Raw genomic sequence first — 11,692 nt, forward strand, 5'->3', positions numbered from 1 at the left:
ATCAATATAGTGATTAATATATAGTCTCTGGTTGCATGCATAATATAATCGAGCTAAACATGAAATGCATGCATCAGATATTGAAATTTACGAGACGACACTAGTTTTTTTTTTCTAGATTAGTGTCCAGGTTTAACAAATTGTTTTTGCCAAGCGATGACATTTGAGCTAAAACCCAACGAAGAATGTTGGCTCTACACTGCACTACATGCATGGCCAGCAACTACATTGCAAAAAACAATCTGCTAGTGCCGTCCATGTCTTCTCTGTGCTTCAGGTCGAGATACTCATAAACTGCATCTGACCACGGATCAAAGCCAGATGACGGAAATTAACAAAACCCTAATGCACCATTGACTTGAGCCGATCGACCGTTGATCTGCCGATGTCAAGGGTATCTCAAATAATGAATCTCATGTATATTCTTTGGCTATCTGAGCTAAGAGTTCATGCCTATATCAGATGTTAAATGGTATGTCGGCAAGAAGAAAACTCTATATAAACTAGAAATTCTATAAGAGGAACATGGCAGGAGGATTGCTCGGCCGTCACTATCTTTGGGTGCATTCATATATCTTTGCAAGAAATTGACCTGCATATATGGTTACATCTAATCAGTCTACTGACCTTGTGAGGTGGCTAAGTTATAGTTATTAACTCCCATGAACATGATTAGCCTAGCTTCGAAGTCACAACACACCTTGATACCAATCTGGTAGACTTGCATTGGGAGATACTATACTGGTGTATACTAATCAATTATTTTGGGAGATACTGCACATATGGGTGTAGATACGCGATCTTTTTCATGGAGTAGTGGTGATCACATGCATCGAGATGTAGCCGAGTTTTTCTATTAAGAGCAGCAAATCAAAGTCAAATGATGTCGAAGATGCGTACGTGTCAGCGTGCGCCTTCCAGTTGACTCTTAATTAGCATATATGTTAGTTCTGGGATTTGCCGTTTTAGTCAAAGTCCTGAATATTCTCTTTTCTTAGTAGGAGTCATGAGTCAACATACTAAGATAATTGCCCATTGGTTGGCTTAGTTGAAACAGAGCAAAACAGTACATATGCAGCCGCCTCCACACGCAGGAGAGAAAGCTAATGGGAAATGGCCAAATCATTTCTAGTTTCACAAAAAAAAATTCAGTAAGCCATGAATATGGTATTGTCGGAGATCAAGATGGCATTGGTAGGAGAATTGAAACCGAAAGTATCCAAGTAAAAACACATCAATATGTGTCATAGATCAATAGCTTTAGTTAAAACAATTATCATACATAGAAATGTTTAATTGAGTAATAGACATTTCACAAGTCACGACTTTAATACATGATTATACTCGAAGGAACGAAGACAGGGTGCTGTAAGGTGATGTGGTTGGTTTAGCTTGAGCCGACCCCTTGGCCCTTGTGGGTGGTTATAGGTGGGATGTGAAGAGAAAGTAGGAATTCACTGAAAGCATATCAAATAGGAAAAACTGAAAATGATCGAAAGGATCAAAATCATTATCACTCTTGCTTTTGTATTTCTTTTTTATTATTTTATTTCATTTTTTCGTTATCATTCTTGTCTCCTTATTATCCTAAAATTCAGGGGAAAAATTCGAAAACAAGCCCCTGTAAATAGGATGTTCGTTTTCACTTTCATTCATGGAGATGCGTACAAGAAAATAAAAACGGAGCTTCCAAAGGAAAACCAATCGAATGTCCTTTGATTTTAAGTTATTGGAGAACATGAATTTTTATCGACATTACTAAAATATTACCTAAAAATTAGCAGTTACTTAGTAACTAAATTCAAAATTAACTAATTATAGCCAACGTGTTGCTCTTCTTCTATCTCAGCCTCTTCTCTCTCGACCTGATTTATGCAATGTCTCCACAACCAGCACTATACGCCAATTGCTTATGCCGCACCCGCACTACAGGCATTTCTAGCCACATTCTTTCTGGTCCTGCCATCGCCTCAGCTCCTTCCGGATTTCCTCTACCATACCTTCTTGCCTTGCATGTTGAGAAAAAAATTATGCACTAGAAGGCCTTACAACAGTTGATTTTTTTTGTTTCGTCGTCTCTAATTTAAAGCACAAATATGAGTTTTCAAAATTCAGATCATGTAGCCTTACAACACTTATCATGCATGTGAGACTTAACCCCTTTTTTCTTCTTTTTAAAGTCACAAATTGATACAATCACACTAGAAAAAAAACAAGCTTATATTACAAGATGTATTCAACGGAAGTGGATTACACATCCAAACCAGAAATCCTCAGCACAATGCACTCAAATGTACAAACAGAATGTAGTGTGCCAGTAGCTGGTCTCACGTGCGCATACATACACGTGCGAGACACGTGACAACTGGACTGATATAAGCTAGCTAGCTAAGCTATTGTGCGGCCGCCGTCAACGCAGATGACTTGTCCGGTCATGTAGGACGCCGCCGGCATGCAGAGGAATGCCACCATGGACGCCACCTCCTCCGGCTCGGCGATCCTCCCCATCGGCAGCCGTGCCATCTCCTTCTTCACTAGCTCCGGGTCAATCGTCCTCTGCTCAATCCATCAGTTAATCAAAGTTAATTCAAATAAAAACTATATCGATCAGATGATGATCAACTGATGAGAATTAAGTAACTAACTTACATCATTGCTAATATCAGTCCTGACTCCACCAGGCGCGACGCAGTTGACGCGGATGCCGTCGTGGGCCCACTCCGCGGCGAGGCTCCTGGTGAGCTGGTTCATGGCACCCTTGGTCATGGAGTAGACGGCGAGCGCCGGGAGCCCAATGAAGCCGGCGACCGAGGAGATGTGGACCACGCTGCCGCCGGTGCTGCTGGCCAGCAGGAGCGGGTGCGCGAGCTGGCTGAGGTGGAAGCACGACTCGAGGTTGGTCGCCATGATACTCGCGTAGTCCTCGCCGGTGCAATCCGCCGCCGCCTTGAACAGCGACTGCCCCGCATTGTTCACGAGGATGTCGAGCTTGCCGTCGAAAGTGTCCTTGACGGTGGCCATGAGGTCCTCACGATCAGAGCGCACGGAGACGTCGCAGACCGAGACGGTGACCTGCAGACCCTTCTCCTCCCATCGCCGGCGGCACGCCTCCAGCTCCGCCGCGTTGCGAGCACACGTGTGCACGCGCGCGCCGAACCCCGCCAGCTCCTCGACGATGGCATGCCTGCGATCACGTCCATGGATGTTATTGTAACTGCACGCATATTAACGAACTAATAAGTAGAAGATCACAAGCTCATCAGGCCTCATAATGTACCCGATGCCCTTGCTGCCGCCGGTGACGAGCGCCGTTGCTCCGGCGAGGCTCCACCGCTCGGCCATGCTCCTGCCGGCAGCCACCATATTCTAACTCTCTCTGCTCCTCGACTTGTAGAGAAATGTGATCGATGGATGTGGAGTGCAAATGAGACTACGATGAGATGGATGAGATGCTACTCCACATCCATGCAATGTGTATTTATAGGGATCTGACATTCTGAGAAGATGGCACCCCTATCGAAATGTCTACTCCACATCCGAGCAGATGAGTTGCTGACTTTGAATAAAGTAGTATAAGACCATACACGTTCATCTGACGGCCGGATTTGGACAGATACGGCGCACAAGAAGACGGCTACCGGCCGGCCGGGCGACGACTCCTGGTTTGTTTGAAGCATCCGTCCATGATAACATACTGATCCAGAGAACAATTTCAAATACTACTTTATTTATAAAATTCCACTCCCATTCAACTATCATGCGTATGTGTCGTGTGTCCAATTGTCTCAATTTGCTGACCTGAGCAAACAGGAGCCAATAATGACTGACTGCTCAAACTAATTAAAAATGTCACTGTCTAAGTATAGGTGAGCACACCAAAAAAAAGTAAAAGGACCCATTGAAAGACAAAACGATATTATGCATGCCTATATGCATACACAATTACACATTAACTAATTCTGGAGTCTTCTCTCTCCTCGTGTACACAAGAGGAGATACCGTTCATGTTGCTACACAACTTTAAGTTTTAATTGCGTTCTTTTTTTTTCTCATTTATTCAACCTTAGTGAATCACTTGTCAGATGGCACCAACGTAACTAATTAGTAATGCCACATAGACTCAAAGCTTAATTATTTTTTCAATCCAGAGTTTGATCATACAATGAACAACCATCCTAATAGACATTTTAACTCACTACTGCAAAAATGATTTGTAGGCGCGCCCTATTTTTTAGGAGCGGACCGAAAGACCACCCGCTCCTACAATAAAAATAAGATTTTCAGGGACGGTCGCCCACCCTTGAAAATAAGGCTCTTTCCAGGGGCGGCTCACCCCATTCCCGCTCCTAGAAATCCATGCCCGCAATTTTTTTTATCTTTTCATCCGATCTCTAGAGCCGAGTGATCCCCTCGCCCGATGCTAGAAAAGAATCTGCAGGTGCGGATGAGGCCGGGAATCATCCCCCCCGCCACCCCGGAAAGGATTTTGCAGCAGCGGCTCGTGACCCACTCCTGCAAACAGCTATTTCTAGCTACGAAAAGCAAGAGCGGGTGCCTGACCCACCCCTGCAAACCCTCTTCTACCCACCCTGAAAAAACTTTTTCTGTAGTAGCGACTGTTCAATATATTGATCTACTTTTATATGTTAAGTAGTCAATTTTCTGTTTTAATATAAACTAGTCATAGTCAGTTTTCTCTATATCTTTTGTTCGCACTGCCTGACAGATAACGTGCACCGAGATTTGACTGCCATATATTAAATTCCAAGGGCGCAATACATTGCTTCCAAACATAGCTACAGAAAAAGTAGCACTATAATGTATGAAAAATTATATATACATGACAAGGAGTTGACTTAATTTTGTCGTGCGTTGAGCTGCTAATGTCAAAGTTACGAATACATATAATGCATAATCACCTGAATATACAAAGGTAAGGACCTACCATGCTTTTTTTAATACAATTAAGCAAGCTATTAAACTAGAGATGAACTTCATGTCATGAGCAAAACTGTGTGCACTCTGCCAGGTGTCCACGATTTGAGTCGCCTTCAACTTAACATAGTTATCATGGAAAGCATTTAGTCTGGTGTATGGTTGGTAAATTAAGTAAGAATCTCGATCGGGTCAAATATTATTGTTGAAGCGTTTCTGACTTTCACAGCCTAGGAAATATGGATACAATAATTTCCTTTGATTGACGCCAAAGGTAAACGACCAAACTTTTCGACCTTTGAAAACATTTGGGAGGGTGAGCTTGTTTATAAAATGGCTGTGCTTAGTATTATGCAACAAAATATGTTTGTGTCTGCATTTGTACTGAGAGGCGACCATATCTCCATTTTATTATCAATCTATGAGGCTTACATCTGACCAAAAAGACACACTAATGTGCATCGTTGAATTCATTGAGCCGATCGTTGATCTGCTAGTGTCAATACTATGCGAATAATCCATATTGTGCAGCAAGAGATGCATGCATCAAGATGTTGAAACTTATGAGACAATTTATTTCTACTAGTTTTACTTTCTTGATTGTTGGTGTACGAATTTCTAACATTGGAGTTTCTGACTGCACATCTTATACATCATTTATCAACATTGCATACAAAGAGGAAAAAGAGAAACAATCACTGAGTGCCGCCCATATCTGACCAAAAGCCAGATCACAGAGCTTAAGAAGAAAACCTAATGCGCCATTGACTTAAGCCGGGTGTTGATCTGCCGGTGTCAAGGTAATCTCAAATAATGGATCATGAATATTCTTTGGCTGTCCATCTGGCAGCAAATGCGTGCATATCAGATGTTGAAATCGCATGTCGGCAAGAAGAACATGGCAGGAGGATTGCTCCGCCGTCACTATCTTTTGGGTGCATTCATCCTTGCAAGAGACACAAGAAATGCCTAATGCTAGTTCTAGTTGATCAGCAAAGATTGGGCAAGATCACAAGTCACAAAGCCGATGATGCTCGTCTTATAGACATGTAGCGTACAGACCGGGATACCCAATCCTGGATTAATCCTCTGTAGGAGATGAGTGCAATAGTACAAGTGGTGTACAGATTGGTGCAGATACGCAAATCTTCCCCATTAACGAGCACTTCGGTAATCGATCACATGGAGAGATGTTGCCAGGTTTTTTTTAACCCAGGGAAATGAAACCAAAGTCAAACCATGTCGAAGCTGCAACGCGAATGCAAGTGCATTCCTGCAGAATCTTATTTTGCTTGTGTTTACGATTTTCGTTTGAGTAACAAGTGTAGAAATATGTGGTTTTTTTTGTTTTTTATATATTCATCTGAAAGAGTCTAGAAATCTATAAAAAAATTTTTACCACAAAAGGATGTTTAGAAAGATATCGGCACTGTGGTATACGGGATTCGGCCCAAAATTGTGTTGCACAATTTGGTAAGTATGGGAACCACAGGCCGCCTAAGGCAATATAGGCCCAGCGACTTTGACTGGGAATAAAAAAAAAGGCGTGAAACTAAGACAGCGCTCATTGGCATGACGGCCCGCGTGGCAAGGAGCAGCCCAACGCTCCTTCACGGCCCAAAAGCACCCCTGCTTCAAACACCCTAGTTTTCAGGAACGTCCAACATTGTATTTTTTTTTTTTGTCTAATGAACGGGGATGTAAAATATACATATAGAATAGGCACAGCAGCAATATTCAAACAGCATTCCGAAGTCTCTGGCTCGAGCCTGGTGATAGATGCTAGCTCATTAGCTAGGGACGCCACCTCCAAATATTTGATTTCAATCTGTAAGAAGTCAGCACCATCTCCATTCCAAAATACAAGATGTTTTAATTTTTTTTTCTAAGTCAAATATATCTAATTAAGATTATAGAAAAATATATTAATGTGTAAAATAAAAAAAATAATGCACTATCAAGATATTTGTTGGTGGATTTAATAAAATTACTTTAACATTGCAATTATTTTGTATTATTTTCTTATAAACTTTGTCAAAGTTTGAGAAATTTAACTTTATAAAGTATAATTTAAATTCTCAACTGAAGTGCACTGTGTTAGAGGTGCAAAGGATCCAGCTTAACTCACTATACTCACGAGTCACGAGCCAGCGCTGTGTGCTCCTAATGGTTATTTTGTAATATGTTCAACAAATTAAAGATGTTGCATTCTGGTGAAAGGCTAGAGTTTTCTCAATATTTGGAGCTGTTGGAAGAACATGGAATCAAGCTGAAAACCCTTGTACATTACAAGAAGATAAGATTACAAATACATTCAACCAAAACACAAACAGAGACGGAAGACACAACAATGAAGAAGCCGTTGGCACCATTATTTCTGCTTCACCTTCACTCTCAACACAAACCATATCTCGATCAGGTACTGACCAAACCAACGCAGTTGGCCAGTAGCCGTGCCAAAGTTGGTTCTTCCCCGGCGCCGGCGGACAAAGTCACCCGCTCGATCAGGCGCTAATGGTCCGACCTCCGTCGACGCGGACGACCTGGCCGGTAACGTAGGACGCTGCCGGCAAGCACAGGAACGACACGACGACGGTGGACGTACACGTCCTCCGGCTCGCCGATCCGCCGCGTCGGGATCCGTGAGTCCTCTTGCTCCAGTGCCCCGGGCGAAACATGTGTGTGTAGCATACGTGTCAACATGCTCCTTTCAACATATAATGTGTAACTAACTCGTTGAACAAATACTTACGCCTTTCACCATGTCAGTCATGATCATGCCCGGCGCGACGCAGTTCGCACGAATCTTATCACGGGCCCACTCGGCAGCCAAGCTCCTCGATCTATCGTCAGCTGGTTCAGTCCTCCTGCAACGATGAAGCTGGAGTAGAGCGCTTCCCCGGGGAAGGCGATGAAGCTGGCGATGGAGGAGACGTGGACGATGATGGTTCAGGTGGAAGCACGACTCCAGGTTGGTCGCCATGACGTGTTATGCCACTGGCCATTGAGTAGTGTCAAAATATCAGAAATGGATCATGCATGATGCATGTATTGACTTTGTGAGGTGGCATAGCTATAGTTTTAGTTGAGTCCCATGAGCGTGATTAGCCGATGATGCTAGTCTGACAGACTGGTATAGAGCCTACATTAATCCTCTGTATTGAGATCGATGCGTACAAGTGGTGTACAGATGTGTTTAGATACACGCTTATATCCTCCCTAATATGGGACTTCGAATTTGCTGAAATTACATGAAGATATTGCCGAGTTTTTTAACCAGTAAAATTAAGGTCAAACAATATATTCTAGTACTGAACAGTCATTGGCCAAAAACATGTTTTGAATTTTCCAACAATATAACTATAATGTTCTATAGTAAGATTGTTTGTCTCAGTTATGAAAATCCTTTTTTCGGTGGATATGAAAAATTAATGGTCAATGTTATATCTGTATTGTTCTAGTAGCGAAAACTCCTATTTCAGTATTAAATTTTGTATTGTTTAAAAGGTGAGAATTTATTGTTGCATGTATTTTAGCAATAGTATTAGAGGGGGAGAAAAAAATAATGAAATAGAAAGAGTGAAGGAAAGGAAAGGAAAGAAAATATGTAAGACTTGTTGCAAAGAGTAAACCGTCCGCAACTCTCTAATTGACTGCCCAGCAGTCTTCCATTGCAGACAAACCAAATTTCTATTCCACAACAGTTGCTCCATGCAAACAAATTTTTGTTGCACCTTGTGCAAAACATTAGGCTACACCATCTATTAACAATCACTACCGGAAACAGTTGTTTTGCCGAGTGCCCCAGGCACTCGGCGAAGGCCCCATTACACTCGGCAAATGGTTTGCCGAGTGTAACACTCGGCGAAGTCGACTCGGCAAAGTTTTTCTCGGCAAACAGGCTGTTTGCCGAGTGTCGATCGTCGGGCACTCGGCAAACATTTTACCGAGTGCAACAATACACTCGGCAACACTAAACACTCGGCACAAAGACGTTAACGGTCGTTCACGGCGACGGAAGCTTTGCCGAGTGTCTGACGGCCGACACTCGGCGAACTCTACTCCTTTGCCGAGTGTTTTACTAAATGCACTCGGCAAACTCTACACCTTTGCCGAGTGTTTTACTAAATGCACTCGGCGAACTCTACTCCTTTGCCGAGTGTATTTTTCCCAAAACACTCGGCAAAAATCCATGTTTCGCCGAGTGCCTGCCCCGTGGCACTCGGCGAAGAAGCCCCACCCGCCATTTTTATTTTGTTGTTTGCCGAGTGCATTTTTGCAAGACACTCGGCAAACATACAATGTTCGCCGAGTGCCACGGGGCAGGCACTCGGCGAAGAAGCCAGGCCTGCTATTTTTTACGACCGCTTTGCCGAGTGTTCTTCCAAAAACACTCGGCAAATGGCCTGTGTTTGCCGAGTGCCTACCTATGGCACTCGGCAAACAAGCAATTCCGCCGTTTCTTTGGCCCCTTTGCCGAGTGTTTGGAGAATACACTCGGCAAACGCGTCTACTACTACCAGAAATGGTCTCTTTGCCGAGTGTTAACACTCGGCAAAGTGTCCTAATTCCTGCTACAAAATAGAAATGTTAGGTATAAAGGACCCCTCTCAAAAAACAACCACAGATACACAGGCATATTAATGGCAGCACAAGCATATAAATTGCACCACAGGATTCACAAGCACACAAATAGCATTCATAAGTTCTCGTCTAAATAAGTAATTCATAAGTTCTCCACGACTTGCCGGCTCTAGGAGGCATCATGTCTAGCTTTGGTCTGTTGCATAACCTTGCTTGATCTACTCTAGCCTTGACGTTATCCTTTGTCTTGTCAGGAATGTCCATGATTGTACCAAAAATTGCCTCAGCGATGTTCTTTTCAGTGTGCATAACATCAATATTATGTGGGAGAAGAAGATCGTCAAAATAGGGGAGATTCCACAAGCAAGACTTCTGAGTCCAAGCATGTTGCTCGCCATATCCCACAAACCCACCTTCATGATTATTGACCTCAAGAGCGTCTATCTGAGCACGAACCAAGGCTAAGGTCAACATCTGCGGTGGGGGCTCATTAACTACGACATCTTTCGTAAAATTTCTAATATCTGTTCTGAAAGGATGGTCAGGAGGAAGGAATTGTCGATGTTTGTCGAATGAAGAATACTTGCCACCCTTGGTCAACCAAGTGAACTTCACTGAAGCCTTGCATACTGGGCAGGGGAACTTCCCGTGAACACACCAGCCACAGAAAATACCATATGCCGGCAAGTCATGCAGGGAATAGTGGTACCAAATATGCATCTTGAAGTTTGTCCGTGTAGCCCAGTCGTATGTCCATACCCCTTCCTCCCATGCACGGACCAAATCATCTATCAGAGGCTCCATGTACACACTCATATTATTCCCTGGATGTTCTGGAATTATCAACGATAAAAATATGTTTTGTCGCTGAAAGATGACACCAGGGGGGAGATTCAAGGGGATAACAAACATAGGCCAACATGTGTACGGGGCAGCCGCCATTCCATACGGATTGAACCCATCTGTTGCGAGCGCAACACGTACATTACGAGCCTCTCGAGCTTTCGCATCATAAATGGCATCAAACTTTGTCCAGGCTTCACCATCGGATGGATGTACCAGCTTGTCAGCATTGTATCGACGTCCGTTTTTATGCCATGTCATTTGTTTCGCGGATTCTTCACACATGTACAGCCGTTGGATCCTCGGTATGAAGGGAAGGTACCGTAGAATCTTCACAGGGATTGCAAGCTGCTTCTTCTGACCGTCACTAGAGTCTACCTCCAGGAATCTAGATGATTCGCACTTCACACAGTACTTGGCTTCCGCATATTCTTTCCTAAATAAGATGCATCCCTTCGGGCAAGCATGTATCTGCTCGTATGGCATCTTAAGTGCACGAAGAAGTTTTTGTGCCTCATACATAGACTTTGGTAAGATGTGACCCTCCGGGAGCAGGCTCCCAAAAACTGTCAACATAATATCGAAGGCGTCTCGACTCAAGCTAAACTGGGACTTCACGGCCATTAGACGTGCAATGGCATCCAGTTGAGAGACCTTGGTATGCCCGTGAAGGGGTTGTTGTGCCGCAGACAACATGTCGTAATACGCCTTTGCGGTAGCCTCGGGCTCCTCCTCCCTATGAGCTTCATGATAGTCATCTAACATGTCTCCCACCCCGGCGTCATCATCATATTGCTCGATACGTTGCCTGATGACCTCGTCCCTCCCACGATCGACCTCACCATGGTAGATCCATATGGTATAGTCTGACGTAAATCCGTGCCTAACAAGATGTTTACCCATTCCTAACTTGGTTTGCCGACGCATGTTTCCACATTTGCTACACGGACACCAAGTTTCTCTTCCTCCTTTGATCCTTGCAAATGCCCGTTCCAAGAAAGCATCGGTCTTATTTATCCATTCATCGGTCAACGAATTCTGACTAGATCGGCCCGTGTACATCCACTGACGATCCTCCATCCTCTACCATACCAGCAAGTAATATAAACACTCAAGTTGCATCTACACGTTCCTATATTGTCTATTAGGTAAAGATAGGTCCTAATCCCACACGAGGATGTGTAGGTGGGATTAGTTTCCATGGTCTACTCCGACCCGAGATAGAATTTCGGCAGCACCTCCCCGCTGTTCTCCAAATACACGTCCTGTGATGGAGATTGTGTATCCGGAGAGCGCTAGGTACTGAGGGACAGTCCGCGCTGCACGTAAC

At 43.7% G+C, this 11,692-nt stretch overlaps 1 protein-coding gene across 1 annotated transcript; it reads right to left on the reverse strand.

The window, feature by feature from the left end:
• Positions 1-2,314: 2,314 nt before the first annotated feature.
• Positions 2,315-3,363, reverse strand: LOC101755235 (tropinone reductase homolog At1g07440). Its single transcript, XM_004979815.2, has 3 exons — positions 3,278-3,363; positions 2,650-3,184; positions 2,315-2,556 (listed from the first exon to the last, which is right to left on the reverse strand). Exons 1-3 carry the CDS (start codon positions 3,361-3,363, stop codon positions 2,389-2,391), a joined length of 789 nt encoding a protein of 262 aa, XP_004979872.1. The 3' UTR covers positions 2,315-2,388.
• Between the last annotated feature and the right edge of the window lie 8,329 nt (positions 3,364-11,692).

The sequence above is a fragment of the Setaria italica genome, chromosome VIII (assembly GCF_000263155.2).
Source record: "Setaria italica strain Yugu1 chromosome VIII, Setaria_italica_v2.0, whole genome shotgun sequence".
Lineage (NCBI taxonomy): Eukaryota > Viridiplantae > Streptophyta > Magnoliopsida > Poales > Poaceae > Setaria > Setaria italica.